Source organism: Sturnus vulgaris, chromosome Z (assembly GCF_052056855.1).
Source record: "Sturnus vulgaris isolate bStuVul1 chromosome Z, bStuVul1.hap1, whole genome shotgun sequence".
Lineage (NCBI taxonomy): Eukaryota > Metazoa > Chordata > Aves > Passeriformes > Sturnidae > Sturnus > Sturnus vulgaris.
Genome location: NC_142283.1, coordinates 35,899,793 through 35,919,668, shown reverse-complemented (window position 1 = coordinate 35,919,668; position 19,876 = coordinate 35,899,793). Strand labels below are relative to the sequence as shown.

The 19,876-nt window shown below is 41.9% G+C and overlaps 1 protein-coding gene across 2 annotated transcripts in view; it reads left to right on the top strand.

Annotated features, from left to right (window-relative positions):
- Positions 1-17,519, top strand: part of TRABD2A (TraB domain containing 2A) — a 75,934-nt gene extending 58,415 nt beyond the window's left edge. For both annotated transcript variants that reach the window (XM_088155983.1, XM_088155982.1), the window contains 3 exons: positions 7,842-7,932; positions 14,761-15,015; positions 16,802-17,519. In XM_088155983.1, the coding sequence (XP_088012109.1) occupies positions 7,842-7,932; positions 14,761-15,015; positions 16,802-16,982 (527 nt within the window). In that variant the 3' untranslated portion in view covers positions 16,983-17,519. The remainder of the gene's footprint in view (positions 1-7,841; positions 7,933-14,760; positions 15,016-16,801) is intronic.
- The last annotated feature ends 2,357 nt before the right edge of the window (positions 17,520-19,876 follow it).

Below are 19,876 nucleotides of genomic sequence, written 5' to 3'. Positions count from 1 at the left end.
AAGACCTCTGGTGAAGCCAGATTTCTAGGAGCCAAGTTTAAATTCCCTCTAGTCTCTCCTGCCTCTTTGAACAGTTGAGAAACTCCAACGTGTCAGTTCATGAATAAGAAGTACAGAGGGATCTAAGATTCCTTATATCCCTGTGGAAGAAATTACTGACTTCAGTGAGAGAGGCTGGCTGATTTGACAACCTCAGAAGTTGGTCGTCTTAATCTTGAGAACACTGGAAAATTCCTTTTTCTCTTAGAGTTATTTTGCCTTGTTGCTCCTGAAAAAACATCATTCTGAAGCTTTAAAGTATAGTGGATGTTGGTAAGCCACCATTAACACAAAGAAAAAAAGGCTGTTGGTGAGAACTTCTTCAGCTACCATTTCTTTTAATTACTAAAGGAAATAACAAATGTGTTTATTTGGCATTAGTCAGACTGTATGGAGTCAAATCTCCAGGGACTGACTGTTTTTTTTTTTTTCCAGACAGAATGTGTTACCACCAATTATTATCCCAGTCTGCTCTAGTCCACCAAATGGTTTCCTTCAGCTTCTGTAGGTTTTGAGGCAGTTCTTGTGATGTGAGAGGTCAGTTTTGTGTCAGCCTTAGGTGCCACAGCCATATGCATTGGATTCATAGGCATGTCTATACCCTTTTCCATCGATCAGTATGTCATAAAAAGGAAAAAAAAAAAAAAAAAGGAAAACAAAACAAAACTTCAAAAATTCCAGGGGAAAGTGGAATTGTGCTGAAATCTGAGTGGTGTGTTAGGTGGTACTATTTCTACGTAGAGCTTGACATTTTCTGTTCCATCTGGAATGTTTAGATTTGAAAATATGCAAGAGGAGCAAGATTTACTGTCTCTGGGTAAGAAAAGATGGGAGAAAGGACCTGTCAGCAGTGGGTCTAAAAAGTGGTCAATGGTGCTAAGCCTAGGATGTCTCTGTCCAGCTTGTATCGGTGTTTATACCCATGAAACAAAACCAAACAAAAGCCTGCCATGGGAGTACGAAAGTAACTTAGGGAAATGATATACCATTTTGAAATTTGGTGGGAATTCAGAATCCACCATGGAAAATTTGAAGCTGCCATCAGTACATTTGGAATTGGAGATATGGACTGCACAAGAAATGTGGATTTACCCATGCTTTATGTAAAAGATGTGAAATGTTTAATGAGTAAGTTCATGAAACGTCTGTAAGGAGGTGAATATTTGTGGATCCTGGAGGAGGTAAAAAAAAAAAAGCTGTGGGGAGGGGCAGGAAGACAACGTAGTGATAAAATAGATTTGAAAACAGATTAAATGAGTCCTGTGGGGCCACCTCACTTCTCCCTGGGCTCAAAGGGCTTGCTGATGGCCTGCATGCTTCTGTCTCTGGAATGCAGGAGCATTTTAACTTCCTTGGGTGGGAGGAAAGGCTGAGTGCCTAAAGGTGTGCCTGTACCTCTGTAATCTGAGAATGCCAGATACAACCCAGCAGCTTTGAGACCGTTTTCCTTAGTAACCTCTCTGAGTCTTCAGAATGCTAATGACAGGGTTTATTAGAACAACAATCCCTGAAGGGGAAAGATAATGTTGTGTGGAGGCAGGACCTACATCCAGCGCTCCAGGGTTCACATCAAGGGCACTACTCCTGACATCTCTGGCACTGAAATGAAGAAAGGTTTGCATTTCTCCATTAGAGGGAGTAACCTGTGTTCTAATACATTAGTGCAGCTTGTCAAAATCAGCCAGGCCAAAATATTGTACTGTTTCTGCTCAGATACTGGTAGTCTTCTTATCAATTCTGGGTTTACCCATTACTGCCTTTACTGGGCAGCTAAAGTAGGAAAACTTTCATCATGTAATGTGTGTTTTGAGCTAGGGGAGTTTCTAGTCCTTAATAACTTTTTTGCTGGAAAGGAAGCAGTAGTGTGTGGAGCCAGTCCAGTGGCAGAGGTGTCTGTGAGTACTGTAGCTCAGATACGACACTGGTAATTCCTTCCCTTACTGGTAACACAGTGCTGGCTGCCAGCATAGTCACCTCCATAAAGGTCTTCTTGTCTCATAAACTAAGGCTTTATCAGTGGAAAACTCTCAGTAAATGGATACCCAGGCTGCCTGAATGTAAGCTGTTTCTCTCTACTAATTTTTTTAAAAACAAGCAATATGGGCATGTCAACTGTTTTTTGTGTTATTTTAGTGATAAATTTGGTCTTACAATCAGTGAAAAAACATTTTCCAGCTTCAGTTTTTGGCGTTTGTTAGGGTGTTTGACTTTGCCCAAGGGTAAAAATGGGAATCCCTGGGATAAAATGTACTCACATCTTACATTTAAGAGGCCTAATTTTCAACAGGAACAGCTAGATTAGTATCTTCTTATCTTTCACAAGAAAAATGCCGTCACTTTGGCTCATGCGTATTGTAACTTCACATGTTTCTTTTCCATGGTATTAGACTATTTTTCCCATGTTGTGCAAGGCTACTAGCACAACATCTGCTACTTTGAGAAATTACATAGGTGAATTGATTAGCAAACCACATCACTTTTGAAGAAATGGAAGACTGTATTTTTTCCTCCTGAATAAATTCAAGTTTGAGGCACTTTCTTTAAGTCTCCTCATGTCTAGGGAAAATACTCTTTTGGGCACAGAGAACACCACTGTTCACCAGATTTTCCTGTTTGGTTTGAGAGTAGTGAAGTATGATCTGCTAAGGTTTTGTACTAATAGAAGATTTCCAGGAAATCATGTTTTTGTGGACAAACACTTATCATGGTCTCAGTAGGATAAAACCTTGAGTTCAAAAGCTTATGGAGTAATATTTCATTAATATTTCATCTTGTTAGTAATCACAGGAAGGATTTTGTTTGGAGGTCTACAGTCTGAAAAATGCAGGAGAGCATTGGAGGGCTGTTTGTATGAGCTTTGACCTCCAAGCCTGCAGAAGTATTTTAATGCAACATCCTTACACTCCTACGCCTAATGTAAATTCAGGATTCTTTAAGTAGACTTACGGCATCACTAGTGCCACCTCATCCCCTTCAGCCTTTCATTTCCTTCTCCCTGCAGTATTAAATTTGTGAGAGTACCATGATCTTTGTCGTTTGGTTTCTGTTCTGGTACCTGGACTTTCCTGGACTTGGAAATACTGTGAGAAGCAAGAATTTACTGGATTTATCATTACATGTTTTGCATTTGATACACTTAAATGGCAGATTTGGAATTCCAGCCACTTATGACGGATCCCTCTTTTCCCTATGTTGCTTGGATTATCTAATGTAACTGCAAAATTTCCACCTCCTGATTCTGGGAGAAGTGAAGTGCAATCTCGCTACACCTGGGTACATCATGCTCGTGCTTGAAAACAGTGTCTTCCTCTTGAAAAGTGTGAGCAGAAAACATATATATGAAGGAAACTGATTTGTAATTTAATTGATCACATCACCCGCTTTCCTTCTTTTGCTTTGGATCACAACAAATACTTTGTCTAGCTTTTTTCTCCCATAATTGTATTAGCTAGGTTAAAATTACTCCAAGTTTTGCATCTCAGTGTGTACTTAAAAAGTATAACTGTGTTTATGTTAAAGGAAGAGTTAATGTAAGAATGTAAGCAGATGATAATTGCTATAGGCATTTCCAGGAAGTTTCTAAATAATTGTAAGATCTATACCTCTAAAACCTTCTTGAAAGTATTTGCTTCAGTGACTGACAGTGTCTCTGGCATTTGAGAGCTTGCAGTCCAAATAAACATCCAGCTTTATGATGTCCCCAGTGGCTGGACTAATTTGTGTTGTTTTGTGATTGCAGTGCTATAATTCTATGCTTTAGTTGTTCCCACAACATCTTGGAAGTCAGCAGTCAAGATCAGGTTTCCTAACAAATAGTTTGATGTTTTTACATGTATGTCCAGTCATTCATTGTCTTGGGATGTTTGTAAATGGTGAGTTCTTGACATGCTTTTGGGGTGGATGGGAAGTGCTATCTCTCTACTTAAGAAAACAGAGAATTATGTATATTTGGCAGTTTCCTTTTACGTGACTCTAAGAAGTCAAAGAACTTTATTTATCTGCTTGGAATAGTCGATTTTATTGAAATTCAGAGAGGAGTATAGTTTTCACGAGTCTGTAAGACTTGGTTTCTGTGAAAAAATTAAAATTTAGTAATAGAAACTGAACCTTTGTTTTGCAATATTTCCTAGTTCCTTTTGCTAGATGCTGAGATATTTCAGACTCACAATAGCTCAAATTTGGGTTCAACAATCTCTGCTGAAACCCACAGTCGTTTGGATAAAACTTACCTAAACTAGCATGGTTACAGAAGCAGCTCTGCATGTGCTGACAGTAAAAGCTGCAAGCAGGAGACACAGGTTTCAGGGCAGTAGTAGTAGCCCAACGTGGTGGTTTGTATAGATTTCTGAAATCAAAACCACTACACCGAAACTGCGACACCCGTGTTCTGCAGGATTGGGTATGGCTACTGAGGAAGGTCAGAACCACACAATGTGTGGTCAAGTCTGTAAGTGCACATTGGTCAAACTGTGTTTTTCTTTAAGCATACTGCCTGTTGTGGTCCCTGCATGCCATCTCCTTTCAGTGCAGATTAAAGGCCTGGGTCTTATTTACTCTCCAGTAGAGTGCATGGCTGAGCTGGTCTACACAACAGCTTCTTAGTTTCTCTTTGAGCTTGAACACAGAAGAATAAAGATTCATGACTCCCCACCCCCTGCCAGAGTAAATTGACCTCTTGTAGGCATCTCTTCACCTATCGGTGTGAGGATAATGCAGAGCTATGTACAGAAAGAAAAGAACAGGCTTTCTGATGGGACAGGACCCGGGGCCTTTCTTCTGGGGAGCATTCAAGTGTGTTAGGCTAAAATAGAAAACAGGTGAAAGAGGTCTTCACCCTGTCACATGACTTATCATCTAAGTCTCCCTTGCAGCAATAGCTGCTTGATCTTAAACCTTGGAGAGCGAATCTTTCTCGTGTTTTTTATGGTAGTTTTTGGCAATCTGATTTCTCATACACCACTGAGTGATTTTTTTGTGGTGGTCCCCAGGAATGAGTTAAAAGTTCTGATGCTAGAGAGGCTCCTGTTGGGGTCCTGTACCTCAAACCATCATCCTTCTGCCTTTTTAAATTTTGCATCTCATTCAGTTGAACCTGTAGATCCTCTGGGCCACAAACAAGCTCTGTCTCAGGCAGCCTCCTTTTGGATAGTGAGTGCTTCATCGCCTATCCCTTTATGTACCTAGCCTGAGTGGCTCTTGATTGCTCATGTCTTGTGAACAATCTAATATCACGTGCTGTTGTATTTGTATGCATCTGTTTTACACATATTTATTCATTTGGTCTGTTCTTTTTTGCATAATATTAGCACATCATTTTTCTCTCACATGCAGACATAACTCATCACCTTGGCAACAATGAGCAAGGGCACTCTGTGAAAGTATGTACAGATAACTGTGGTATAAAAGATATTCTTATCACTGCATTAAATTAAATTAAAAATAAAGAGCCCCAGCTACAGAAAAACACTCAAGCAGGTTGACTGATTGAAAATGGTGTTCATCTATGTGCCACAGTGATTTCCTACATTTCAGGCTAAATCACTGCTCTGAGCAAGGATGACTGAAGATTGATGGAGCAGTAGTATGTTTAATGGTGTGGTGTGACCAGCTATTCAGTAGCTCACTCTTGAAATTAATCTATCTGTAAGTTCTTAAACTGGCTCGAGGAAAGTTATTTTAAGACCATACATTGCCTTATAGATTGCTTATATTCATGCCTTGTCCCTTTCCTCCTAAAAGATTTGGATTAGGAAAATATGAGTTCAGACTTGACACTGTTTTTCACTTCTGAAGATGGGATTTGACTCATGCATCATTGTCTGCATAAGGTGAATGTCTCATCTGAACTTGGAATATACACTGCCCCTACCCTGTCAGCTGAGAGGTGCTTCTCTACAAGTCCAAGCTGTCCTACCTCCCTGTCCTTTGCAAGGAATGGATCACCCTTTGGAAGCACCCCTTCCTTTGCTGCGTGGAGATAGGGAAGGAGGAATGAATCCCTGTCGCCTTCTCTTTGCACATACTTCTCCTCTGTGTTAAAGGTGAGAGATAGAAACTAGGTCTGGCATCTTACGTACCTAGTGTTTGTTTTACAGTAGCTAATTTTACTCAATTACAATATTTCATTACAGCCATTCCTGCTGCAACTGGTCTTTTTTGCTGACATGAGGGAGTTCTTGGTTAATCATACCTGGAGCTGAGCCAACAGATACCAACAGTGTTAGGTTAGGTCAACGTAATGGTACCTAAGCTTTACTTCTGAAGACAAAATTTAATCTGAGGAAGTAGGACAAAATCCAATTTCTGTGTGTGAAAATATGGTTCCCAGTGGGTGTGCATTGCAGTGTTCAGTTAAGAGGTTTCATTTGAGCTAGATTGGTTAATGCTCTTAGGCTCAGGGGGGAAAGTTCATCTTGTGCTCTAATGGTACCATCCAACTCATGCTTTAAGATGGTATATCATAAGCACTTTGTTGTTGTGGCATGAGAAGCTGGAATTTTTGTGCTCCTGTTCATTCAACCACTTTTGGAATGAAAACTCATTAATTCCTTATGTTTAGTCTCCTGATATTCTCATCGCTGCTAGAATTCTCTTTATAACTTCTTGTTTTCCCTGGCTACTAGAATCATTCGGTTGGTTCTCTTGCCATGTATTTATGAACACTATTATCAGAAAACAGTTTTTCTGGACTTACTTACCAGTTTTAGCACTGTGTACATTTACAGAGGTAAGGGATCACTCTAATGAATAATTTGCCAAAGGCCAATTTTAATTTATGTAGGCCATTAAATGAAGAAATATTTTATGAAAGCTGGATCTATGAGGGAGTGTGCAAGGCCTTTGTTCTCTCTTTGTTCTCTTTCTTCTGCTTCTCAGCAGCCTGGTCTGATGACATGTTAAAGTGATGGTGGGAGACATTCTGTGAGCAGAGCAGTCAGGAAAGCCTGCAGCCTTTGAGTCATGTAGTCACTATGATGCCAAAATACAATCTTACCAGTCACAAAATCTGTCTGAGAATGGAGTGGACATGTAAATCACAGAATTAGGGCAGAACTATCTAAATCCTTCTTAAACGAAGTCCTTTTATCAAGATGGCTGAGGTCAGGTTTCTGGCCCCAGTGGCATACAATGAAGAAATGAAAGAGGTTGATCTAAGTCATCAGCTTTCAGAGTGATTTTCTGTTCTTTACAGTTGGATGATTCTTAATAATTTTAAAATGGTCAGTGATATTGAGCAACAGCTCTGTGTCTTTGTGATGCTGGACAGTGTTAAAATCTTTGCATCACCACCAGTGGTAGACTCACTTGCTGCTCTTGAACAGAGGTGTCCAAACTTCATCTCTTATTCCCTTAAATTATACACAATGGCCTGATAATCACACAGTCAGTTAGGTTGAAGAAGACATCTGAGATTATTAATTCCAACCTTTGACCAGTCACCATCATGCCAACTAGACCATGGTGCTAAGTGACACATCCAGTTTTTCCTTAAACACTTCTAGGGATGGTGACTCCATCACCTCCCTGGGCAGCCCATTATGCAACAACCTGTGGGACCCCAGTAATTGCAATCACATCTGCATTTTAGAAAGGCTGAATGTAGTAATTGAAGTGACCTTGGGAAAGTTCAGCAATCAGTCATTAGAGATTCTGTGTTTCTGGTGCATGTTGATGGGGAGTGATAAAGCCCTGCCTGCCTTGAGTGTGGCAGACCTCCTGTGATGAGAGGAAGGACTTTGTTGTTCTTCTCCCTCTTCCCATGTGGTTGGTGAGTTCTGATACCATTTTTCTTTTAACTGCAGGTCACTTCATGGGCAACAACACAGTGATTGATGTTTTGAGGAGAGAAGGGTACGAGGTAGAACACACTCCAGCTGGACAAGCCATCAACAAGTAATGCATGCTTTTACCTAGCTGAGCAGCCATTGGGGGAGTGGGTTTGTAAATAATTATGAAGTAGGAATGGTAGCTGGAATTATAACTAAGAGTGAGCTAGGCTTTTTCTCTCCTTCCCAGCAGTTTGCTTTTCTCTTCCATGAGCTAGTTTGGAAAGGGGATTTTATTTGGTTTTGTTTTGGGGTTTGTTTTGTTTGTTTCTTGGGTTTTGTTGTTGGGGTTGGGGCTGTTTGGTTTGTTGGTTTGTTGTTGGTTTTGCGGTTGATTTTTTTTGTGGTTTGGGGGTTCCTTTTTTTGTTGTTTTTTGGTTGGTTGGTTGGTTGGTTTTGGTTTTTTGGGGGGGGTTGTGTGGTTTTTTTTCTTTTTTTTTTTATCCTTTTTTGTTGTTGTTCTTGTTGTTGTTAATAAATTTTCATCCTTGTAAGTTTTTAAGTCTTAAATTAACAGCTGCAGAGTATGTATGCTTGGTTCATCAGATCTGGATGCTGTCTTGTACCACACAGGCTTCCAGGTTTCTCTTTTCCTCTCTTTTATGTGTTTGACTGCCCTGCCTTGTAATAATCCCCTTCTTCTATACTGCTATTTTTTATTCTTTCTGTTTACTCTCTCTCAGCTTAGAATCTCAGCCCAAAGTCTTTGCAAGCTGTCTCTATGACTGATTGCTCTCATGTCCCCTGCTTTCTTCTGCATTTTTAAGCTAAGGTGCTTGCTGTTCTGGTTCATCCTGCAGCTGTCCTTTGGGATATACCCTTCCTGCTTCTTTTTATCTCTCACTGGATGCTTTTATCCACCTCCATGGTTTCAGTAACTACAGAATGCCAGATAATCTCCTCCTCCACTCTCTACCAAGAATTACTTGTGCTTTGACTCACCTCTTCCTGGAATTCTTGCCACCAGCTTAGGGTCTGCAATCTTTGCTTTCCTCTTCTCCAGACTTATCAAACATGTAGCTGTCACTCTTCACTGCTAAAAAACCACAAAGGAGAAAATTGGAAACTGGTCCCAATTATGGTACTGTTTCACTTTTATCTTCTGTGCCAGGCAGTGTCCCTGTTTACATCTCTGTCCTTCCTCCCCCATGTTTCTAATATGGGACTCTCAGGCAGGACTACCACCTTTTGGTAGGATTTGTGCAGAGGGCACAGTGTTGAGTCTTGGTGTGTTCCATGGGCTCATGGGTGGTGCAAATTAGTAACAGCTGTTTTTCTCATACTCTGATTGCTTCATCTTTCTCTTTATACCACCTTTGCTGTTGTCTGAAAACATGAGATTGAAATTCTGGCAGGTGGTGTTTTTGCAGTGATTCTTGACATGGACATACGTCATTAACTCTACATGCACTGAGAAAAACTGATCCAAGACTTAGCCCATGGTTATATGAATGCCAGCCCCTAACCCAGTTTCTACCAGTGGGCAGGTAGTCTGACAATGAGAAGCACCTGTGCTTAAGCACAAGACTTAATGATTCTGTTACACTTGAGTTGTGCTAGAAAATCCAGTCTATCAGTGTTTACAGAGATGATAAAAAAAACAAAAAACAAACCCAAAAGAGCTTGCATTGATATTTTCATGTTGTTTTTTTATTCTTAGCTTAGGTTTTCCTAAAAAGAGCTGCAGAGCTTCTTACAGCTTAAAGAAAGGTAACTTAATACGAACTTGAAAATAAATGAGATCTGATACTGCTCTGTAAATATGTAACTGTAAGGGCAGACAACTGAAGAAAGGAGGGATAGATTTTCACTTATTAGGAAGGTTGATATCAAGGTTACTTGGAGTAGCTTACTTGAGTAGCCCTCAGTTTGGCTTTAGTTGCATCTTAAATCTCTTACTAGGACCGTTGGACAGAACATCTTTCCTGGAGTATTAAACCTGAGTAAGACGATGGCACTTCACCGTTAACATTTCTGAATGACTTGGAAACAGATCAAAAAATATAAAATACATTTTAAGAAAAATGTGGGTTCAAAGGAAAGAGCATTTAAGGTGAGGGAAAGGACCTGTGGCAAGAGTGTGTCAGAGTTCTAGGACTTGGAAGGAAGATTTCATTGATGCTATCCTGGGCTTGTTCTAGGAGCAAATAGCAGAGCAGCCTGTGACAGTAAACCCAGTGTTGATCACATAAATGTGTTAACTGTGTCCAGCTATTGTCCTATATAGTGCTGCACACAGTCCAGCCAGTACCTGTGGACAATTTCACTGTTCATAACAGAGACAGGATAAAAATGCAAGTGGTTGGACTGAGACAGAGAATTTAAATGACTGAGAGGATCTACAATAAAAGAAGGAGGAAGTCTGCAATCATCTCCTTTCCCTGCAACATGACATTTCACTGCAGCAGCAGTCTGCTGCTTCCTGTGCTCTGGCTAAACAAAAAGTCCCTTGTGAGGTGTGTTGTAGATACCTGTGTGTAGGAACCAATAAGGATGCAGGATAGTCACACTCATTTTCCTGTAGCAAGCGGGGCTACCTGACATGAACTTTCCATCTGCAGAGCAAATGGGGTGGATGCTGCTAGTCTAGGAGATAGAAAGGTTCCTTCTCCCTGTTGTCTCCCAGGCAGGGAAGGCAAAAGAGGTGCTCCAAGCAGGCAATATTGTAAAGGGCGGTTTATAAATAGTGCCACCAGTTCAGTCAAGCTCCTTCTGACTCACTTTGGTCTATAGCTGTTGTTCCTGATTTTAGAATGTAGTTATAGATCATAAATTATTCAACACAATCACAGCAATAATTAAGGTGTTTGCTGACTCTCCTTTAGCTTCTGTGACAGGAGGGGGAATTGGCTTGGGGGGGAAGAAGGACAGGCTCTTGAACCTGTGTGCCTTTTCCAGTGGTCTCTAGAAGAATGTCCTGCAGGAAGAGTTGCAAAGGAGGTTTGGTGCATGGATGTGTCTGAGGCCACATCTATCAGAATAAATGTCTGGCTATGTAGGTCACTTTCTACCTGTAGCAGTGCTGAGCTCCAGCATGGTGTGGCCGTGGGTTCAGTAGGGAAGGCTGCAGGCAGCATGACACTGTAATCTACAGGAGTGGGACACTGCCTACTCTGTGATTTAAGGAGCAAAAACAGTGAAGAGAAACGGTGGAAAAGGGAATCATAGGCAGAAGACCTTGGAACAGATTAAATCAGGTCGCTGGAGAGAGCCAATGAGAGATCATTGCTCTGTAAGGTGGAGTTAAAGAGTAGGTGATGTGAAGCAGCTGAGGAGAAGAGCTGAAGGGTCATGACAGGTCAGAGGTGATGAAGTGTGACTGATTGTGACACCACAGTGATTTTTAATGAGATTGATAACCCAAGGTCTATTCTGCAGCAGACTCTCATATAATGTGATCACTCTTATTTTCCTTGCAGCAAATAAGACATATTATCTTTGTTTTCCATCTACTTTCTCAATGTTCTAGTCCACAACTTCATTTCCTCTTCTGCAGGAACTACTCTCTATTTGCTATCAAATAAGTGGGCTTACAGCGATGGGCTAGCTTGAAAACTGCATCCATGCTGAAATATGTCTCCTTCCAGACCTCCTCCTTTTCATGCCATTGGAAGCTGAAAAAGGAGCGCAGTTCTGGGAAAGTTTCATTGTTTAAAGGCAGATTTTTGCTTGGTGGTCTGTGGTTTTCTGTTACTTTTCTGGATTTCAGCCCAAGTCAGTCTGCACTTTTGTTACAGAAGACTGTTACATCTCCATAGCCATAAAGCCATAAAGATCAGTCAGATATTCCTGCTAGGTTCTGTGTATACACAGAGTGGTTTGAGTTTGTGGTTTTGTCCAAGATGCTCATAAATAAGTAAAGAGGGAAAATTGTTCCAAACAATGAGAAATGTGGCCAGCAAAGCTATGAGTGAATAGGACACTGCAGACTGCCTGCCTTAGAGTATAGATGAGATGTTGCTTGCTCTAAGAATAAAGAAACAGAGCTTCAGTAATCAGGGTGGAGCTGATTGTTGTTTATTTCAATTTATCACCTTTGCAGGAAGCTGAGTAGTCATAGCCCTGAGAGCTTTTTCTGGGAGCTTAACTTCGTGTTTCCAAGATTTGTTTTGTAAGACAGTTTTTACATGCAGATAGTCTCAGTGACATGTCTTACTTGCTGGAGCTCCTTTGAAATTCCTAATAAAGCTGCCAGCCTAATACAGGATCTGGGCAGCTGGAAGGCTAAGGCCTGATTTCCACTCCCTCCTTACCTGCTATAAAAGTGTGCAAATCTTGGCTCTGCTTATGAGAGAGATGCAATTTCTCAGTTTTCTTCCCTTAATGTAGACCTCCATACTTGTCTGTAAAATTCACTAAGACCACCATTCATGCTCCTTGGTGTGCTTTATCTGAGTGGCAGGACAGCATTACACCCTTTTGCAGATCAACACTAGAAGCCAATGCCACAATGGTGTGTTGAGCTCTGGTTTCTTACGTGTCAGACATGTCTTCTGACACGACGTTTTGTAAAGGCTGTGCATTCACTGCTTTGTACCATCTACCTTCATAAAAAAAAAAAATGACAAGAGAGTGAACTTGGTGCCAAAACTAATCTTCTTTCAGTTGATGCACACTAGATGGCCCAAAGGATTCCTTAGTTGCAGAATCATAGAATGTTACGGGATTGGAAAGGACTTCAAAGATCATCTAGTCCTAATCCCCCTGCCATGAGCAGGTACACCTCCCACTAGGCCAGCTTGCTGAAGGTCTTATGAAACCTGGCTTTGAAAAATGCCAGGGTTCAGGCATCACAATCTCTCTGGGGAACCTCTTTCAGTATTTCACCACTCTCACAGTAAAGAATTTATTCCCAATACCTGGCCTAAATTCATTGCTTCTTCAGTTTGTATCTGTTACTTCTGTCACTACAATTCCTGACAAAGAGTCCCTCTCCAGCTTCCCTGTAGGACCCTTCAGATACTGGGAAGCTGCTATGAGGTCTCCACACAACCTTCTTTTTTCCAGAACGAGCTGACCTAGCTTTCTCAGTCTGTCCTCACACGTCCAGTCCTCTTACTAATGTTGTGGCCTCCTCTGGACTCACTCCAGCAGTTCCATGTCCTTCTTATGCTGAGGAACCCAGAGCTGGATGCAGGGTTCCAGCTGGAGTCTCACCAGAGCAGAGCAGAGGGGCAGAATCCCCTCCCTCCCCTGCTGCCCGCACTGTTTTGGATGCAGCCCAGGATCCCATTGCCTTTCTGGGCTGGGAATGCCCATGGCTGGGTCATGTTGCTTTTTTCATCAACCATCACCCCCAAGTCCTTCTCCTCAGGGCTGCTGTCAATCCACTTAATCTGTAGCTCTGTCTGGGGTTGCTCTGATCCAGGTGCAGGACTTTGCACTTGGCTTTGTTGAACTTCATGGAGTTTGCACAGTCCCACCTCTCCAGCCTGTCCAGCTCCCTCTGGATGGCATTGCTTCCTGTCTGCATGTTGACTGCTCCACAGAACTTGGTGTTGGTGGCAAACTTACTGAGAGTGCCTTTGATCGCACTGTCCATGTTACTGGCAAAGATCTTGAACAGCAATGGTGCCAGTACTGACCCTTGAGGGAGACCACTCATCACTGTTTTTCATGTGGACAAGGAACTGTTGAGCACAATTTTTTGTGTGCTGCCATCCAGCCAGTTCTTTATCCATCAAGCAACCCATCCATCAAATCTATGTCTATCTAGTTTGGAGACAAGGCTGTCGTGGGACAGTGTCAAATGTTTTGCCTATGTCCAGGCAGATGATGGCAGTTGCTCTGCTGCATCCATCAAAGCTGCAGCCCCATCAGAGAAGATAATCAAACTTAACAGGAATTGTTTGCCCTTGGTAAAGCCATGTTGGCTGTTACAAATAACCTCGTTGGTTTTTGTTTGTTTGTTTTAGCATAGTTTTCAGGAGAATCTGCTCCATCGTCTTGCCTGACACAGAGGTGAGACTTGTACTTTCTCCTTTTTAAAAATAAGGGTTCTATTTCCCTTTTTCCAGGTGTTGGGAATTTTATCTGAGTGCCACAAGTTTTCAATAATGATTGATAGTGGCTCAGCAACTTACCTGCTAGCTCCCTTAGAACTCAGAGATGAATCTCATGAGGCATGAATCTCATGCACTTGTGCACATTCAGGCTCTTTAAATGGTCTCAAACCTGATTCTCTCCTACGTTGTGCTTAGGATCTTCATACTCCCGTTTACCTTCCCTGACTTGGGCAGCTTGGCTGGAACACTTGCCATTGAACACTGAGATATAGAGGTCATTGAGAACCTCAGCCTTCTCTGGGTCCAGCATGCAACCAGGTTACTGTTAATAGTATGCTAAGAATTTCCCTTCAAAAGTGGTGATTTTCAGATGTGTTTCTATAGCTTGTTTCTTACTTTCTCCACCACTGAGAGTTGCTGATCCAGAACTGGTTTCATAGCTGGTGCTTTAGTTGTTTTGTTTGCCCCTTCCCCTTATCTCCTAAGTTAGTTTGCTCTGGGCAGGAATGTTGAAAGGAATAATCTGGTCTGTGTTCTGCAGCACATCAGACTAGAGGAGTGTGGTTTGATGCTGAAGAAGAAGTGATTCCATTTTTGTCGCTTTCTAGATATGCAGGCTTATTACCTAGAGTTACTCCACCCTTATCCAGACTACATTCTTTTCTCTGTTACAGACTGCCTCTTTTCCAAATATTTTTTTTGCTAAAGAGCACTGTTTTGATCACAAAATCAATATTGACTTATGGAAGAGGGAGCAGGAATACAAGGTAGAGAAATGAGCATCCAGAGAGAAATACCTATTTTATATGTATATGCCTTGATAGTATCTGTTACAGGATTTTGCCTTTGAAGCCCTTTTAAATGTTATCTGTGTTCTCTCTTTCTTCCAGCCGAAAATCCCCCAAAACCTTGTTAGCCTTTTCATCATCACATAGTCCCTATGTCATGTCCCATGAGCTCCCACTGCACCCCCAGAAGGAGGAGGAAGAGGAGGAGGAAGAGTTCCTGCCTCACCTGCTATTCCCAGACAGCATTGATGTGCTCATGAAAGTAGACAGGAAGTATAAAAAGAAGAAGAAGAAGAAGCAGCAGAAGAAGCAAAGACTGCGACAATTTAACGATCTCTGGGTTCGTCTTGAAGAAAGGTAGCTAATGGGTGGGGACGGGGAGGATGGCTTGTCTGCAAGCTGGACTTTAACTTAGATGGTTTAATACAGACCTTTCTGCAGGGGTGGATATATCCTGTGGACAGGATCCGACCTCCACTGCTCTGATTGTTTCTGAAGCATTTGCACAAGGTTTCTTGTGCTTTTAGTGGCAGAAAAAGCTTTTTTTTTCCTTTGCATAGTTAGATCTGTGGAAAACCAGGCATAAAAGAAGTGGAGGTCTTGTCTAGATCATTCTGCATTTGAATTTGAGGGACTGTGAGCCTATGGCAGTCCTCTCTTTCATGGAAGGCTGGGTCCAGTGGTAGATGATACAGATCAAGGCCTTGGACTGTTATCCAAAAGCTGCTGCATAGATGAAACTATTATTCCTGGCATATGTTCTCCTTGTACCTGGGCAATATTCATGCAGTATTTTCAGTCTCTGTGATTTCTCCTGTGAGCCTGAAAATGTGAAAGGTGCAGCTCAGGTGATTTAGTAGAGTTGTAGTGGGCTTGGCAGAATGGCTGTGGTTTGTGCCCCTGTATGCATCAGTTAGCAGCTGTATTTCCTTGATGTGCTGCCAGCTGGCTTCTCTCTGTCTTTTGTTCAGATCTTCTGGGGAGCCCTTTGGTTAAGGAAGAGTAAAGTATTTTTGAAAAGGATAGTAATTTCCTTCCCTTTCCCAAAGCATTTTTGCTTAGTGGACTGAAATTAGACAAGAATGGTGCACAGCAGATGGGGATTGGGTGCAGTAATTACTTGTTTTTTTGCCAGGTGAACTTGCTTTTAGTTTTGTCCAGATTTGTCTTCAGGTTCTACACAGCACCAAGTGGTCCTGGGGGATATGTCAGTCATACAGCTGTGATGTCAAGCCTTGCTTTCAGTCCATTGCCAAAGGGAGCAACAACTTGTGTAGTACCTAACCCTTCTGGCTCTTGACATGCTGTGGTATGTGATCTCCCCTAGTTCAGGTCAGTTGGCATTAGCAGCCTGGAGCATACAAATTTCTCTCCTCCATCATGTATTACCATTATGGGAGCTCAGCTCATGTATGCTCTAATGCTAATTCTAATGCTTTTTCACCATTATGTCAGAATACTCTCTGCCACTGGCAGATACTCTGGAATGTGGTGATCTAGGATATGTTTCTGGAAGGCATTCTTCCTCTGTTTAAAGTACGTTATATAAATCTTTTTAGTTCCTGACCTGTGGAAGAGATCATACAGTATAGAACAAGATGAGTCCATGCTAAGGTGCAGGAAGCATGGCTGAGGAAGATGTACTCAGAAAACAGATGCCTCACTCTAGCTGTGCTTAGCAAGTTCCCCTGCAGTGATATTCCTCTGCAACAACACTTGTTTTGTTCTTATCTATTTTCTTCTTAGCTGGCAGGGGCTGGGAATATGGTCATCTTACCCACCTGACTGACTATGTGGGAGCAATGGGTAGTCTGGGTAGACTTGACACAGGGCAGGTATTTTTGGTATTTTGCTGTCATCACCCTCCTCAGTCTCTTTACTGTTGTTCCCCCTCAAGTCTACTTCTCAGTTTGGCTGGGCAGCACCTTGTCCTTGTGGGCTGGTGTGGGAGCTGTCTGCATGTTTTAAGAAGGGACAAGACAGCACTCTGCACTTAGGAGGCACAGACTTTTGGTCAGTGTGTAACTTGTATAAGAGACCCAGAAAAGTGACAGTGGATCACAGAGGCCGAGCCCCTCCTGCTCTGTGGCTGTTGGGCAGTTGTGGGCTGGGTCAGGACTGATATTTTTGTCTTGCCTTGCAGTGCTACTGATCCTCCTCCCCGGATCCGCATCATCAATGGCTACATCACAGTTGAGCCCCAGCCCCGGGGCCATGGACAGTCCAGTTGTACTCATGCAGACACCAGCAGTGCTCACCAGCTCTCCCATTCTCTCTTCCTTCCCCTGCTGACTTTGACTTTGCATAAGATAATGCATCATTGAAACACAGGAAGACCCAAGCTGCAAGACTCTTGTCTTAAAAATAAAAAAAAGAAACTTACGCAAATAAAAGAAATAGAAGACTATGAGTGGGACACCTATTCTTTGGGGTGTTCTTAAACTGCCTCCTTTTCCTGAGTCCAGATCATTAACTCTATTAACTGTTTTGACCTGCCCAATACAGGAGAAGATATTCTAATGAAAGTGTTATTTATCCTTCTCTTGCAGAAGAATGATTTCATGTTATCCCATAATGCTTTGGGGAAATTATAATGCCGCTATAACATAGCTGTTGTTTAGCTGTTTGAGCCCAACTAAACTACATATATTTCACCTTCAGTGCCTTGTAAACAGATTTACAAACCACTGACTTATTTATTAGAACAGAGTATTTTGATCATATGAGCACAGCTGGGAAAAAGAATTGATATTTTATGTAATGCTTGTAATGATTTTAATTCTTGCTTGTTAGGGCTCCAGATTACATATAAAGGTTCATGACAACACCTACAATAGAATAAAACAGTGAAGACTTGTGAACAGAATGTTTTTGCTGTCTGTTTGGTGCTATTTTAGATGGGTCTCCCTGAACCTCTAGTGGCCAGGCAAGTCTCATAAGTGCAAATTAATGTACATTTAAGAAACAAACAATTCTTTGGGAACTTCACAAATCATAATGTTGGAGTCTTTCAAAATAAGTTCTCAAGAGGTGATTTGCACAATTATGACTTTAATTTTAGAAAATCCTTTCAAGTTTTCTACTGATTTCATTGCTCAGACTTTCCAAATTGTTTTAAGTCCTTTGCTGTCTTGTGTGAAGTAGATGTGTTGTTGACTGTTGAATGTAAAGAAACTTGGAAGTGGTGATGAATCTTTCTGTATTTGTATGGGACATCTCTTGTGATCACACTTAATTCAATTTGTGAGCAGTATTTCACTCCCATCTCTTAGCAGGGTTTAATTGCCTGGGAATATCTCTTAAGTTTCATCCATGGGTGAACTTGAAGCCAATGTGTTCAGCTTAGTAGCTTGGAAACATGGTAGTCACCTGCCCCAGTGAGACAACAAACCTTCAGGTTTCCCTTCCTATGCCTTTACACGTACTTCACTGCTTTTTCCATTGCCTGTAAAGAGTAGTTCTTTTTCATAGCCTTCTACAGCACATTAGAGGAGGAACAACAAAGGTTTCAGCTTTCCTAACAGGCTTTTCATCTCTTGATCTCAGATTTCAGTCTAACTTCTAGAAGGGCTGAAGCTGAGCACAGCCTCTGTTCGATAGAATCATAGACTGGTTTGGTTTGGATTGGAAGGGACCTTAAAAGTTCATCTTATTCTAACCCCATTGCTGTGGGTCAGGACACCTTCCACTAGACCAGGTTGCTCAAAGCCCCTCCTTGAACACTTCCAGGGATGGGCCATCTACAGCTTCTCTGAACAGCCTGTTCTGGTGTCTCACCATCCTCACATACATATGCCTATCTGCCAGCACATCTGGCCACCACAAATGTCACACCAGAGTGTGTACTGCACTTGCTAATCTATGCCTTGGTATTGGTTCTCCTCCCTCTATCTTTAAGAACTTGCATGATGGAAGTGTGGCACAGGTCAAAAGAGCATTGCAAGTACTGGGAGAAAGTGGTTGAAGCAGAGTTTTCTTATCTCCATTACAAGGTTGCTGTGTAAAATAGCCCCAAGCTGCCTTTTCTCTTTGTTTTCTCCTCCATGGTGGCTCCTAAGCTTCATCTCTGTGAGGGTAACTGGGTTGAATGAAACAGCCATCAATGTTTTTCTTAGGTTGGCGTGATGGAAGAGTGGTTATAAAATGCTCTGAAATAACAGAGACCTGAAGTAGCCCTGTGGATAATTAAGTTCTGGTGGTGTAACTCATTTTGTAGCCTGTTTCCAAGTGCCTGACTATCAGAGAAATAGAAATGTACTTAAACTGTGATGGATTGTGTGCCTATAGAGGCTGCTTCCTGGGAGTCTTTCTGCAAAATAATCGAATAAAGATGTTTTTGAAGGTCTCATGGATTTGGTCGGATATCTGTGTACTAAACTAGTGGTTCCAATCCCTCACTTTTCTTTGCAGACCAGTCATTGCTGATTGTCTTCTGCTCTCCCCACCCAGTAGCAGCTGGGTAGTACCAGCAGGAGGTTCAGAGGACCGGCTTTCTACACGTGGACACCCAGTGGAGGAGCTGCTTCTGGAGTCCCAAGAAAAAATGGAGCAGAGCTACTGCCTTTTTCTCAAAGGTAGCTCTGAGATTAAAATGTTGAGTGAGACATGCTTCTAGCTTTCCGCTAGAGGGATTTGGAACCAGAGCTCCTCCTGGTGGCCTCTTAACCCCCTCTGAGAAGTTGGCTAGGGAGACGTCCTCTCTATGGAGGTGGCCTTTTCTAAAGAAATGGTAGTAATCAGATATTTGATTATGTTCAGATTGGCAGTAGAATAAAATAAGATGCTGTCTTTTCGAGTTGCATTACAGTAGATATGTAGCTGCATGCAGTCACACATTACATTATTGTGATTTTCCACCTGGCTTTTTAGGTCATGCCAGGAACTGCATTTTGTATGTCTGATTTTAACATAGTGGAATGTTGTAAATATAAACTCACCTGGCCAATCCCAGAGCTTGGTAGCAGGAAAGGCTATTCTCTGAGACTATCAAATTTTGATTTTGGGCCTCAGTTGCATGTGGAAGGCACATGAAGTTTTGTGCTGGACTTCTGCAGCAGACTGGATAATTATTTGCCAATATAGATTCAAGGATATAAACTCACACCGTAAGTGGATAAAAGGGACAAAGGCCATTAAAAGTACTGGAGCTGAAATGCTGCAAGCAACAAGAATCTTGAATATCAGCCTCCTGCCCGGGAATGGAAGGCAAAAAGATGTG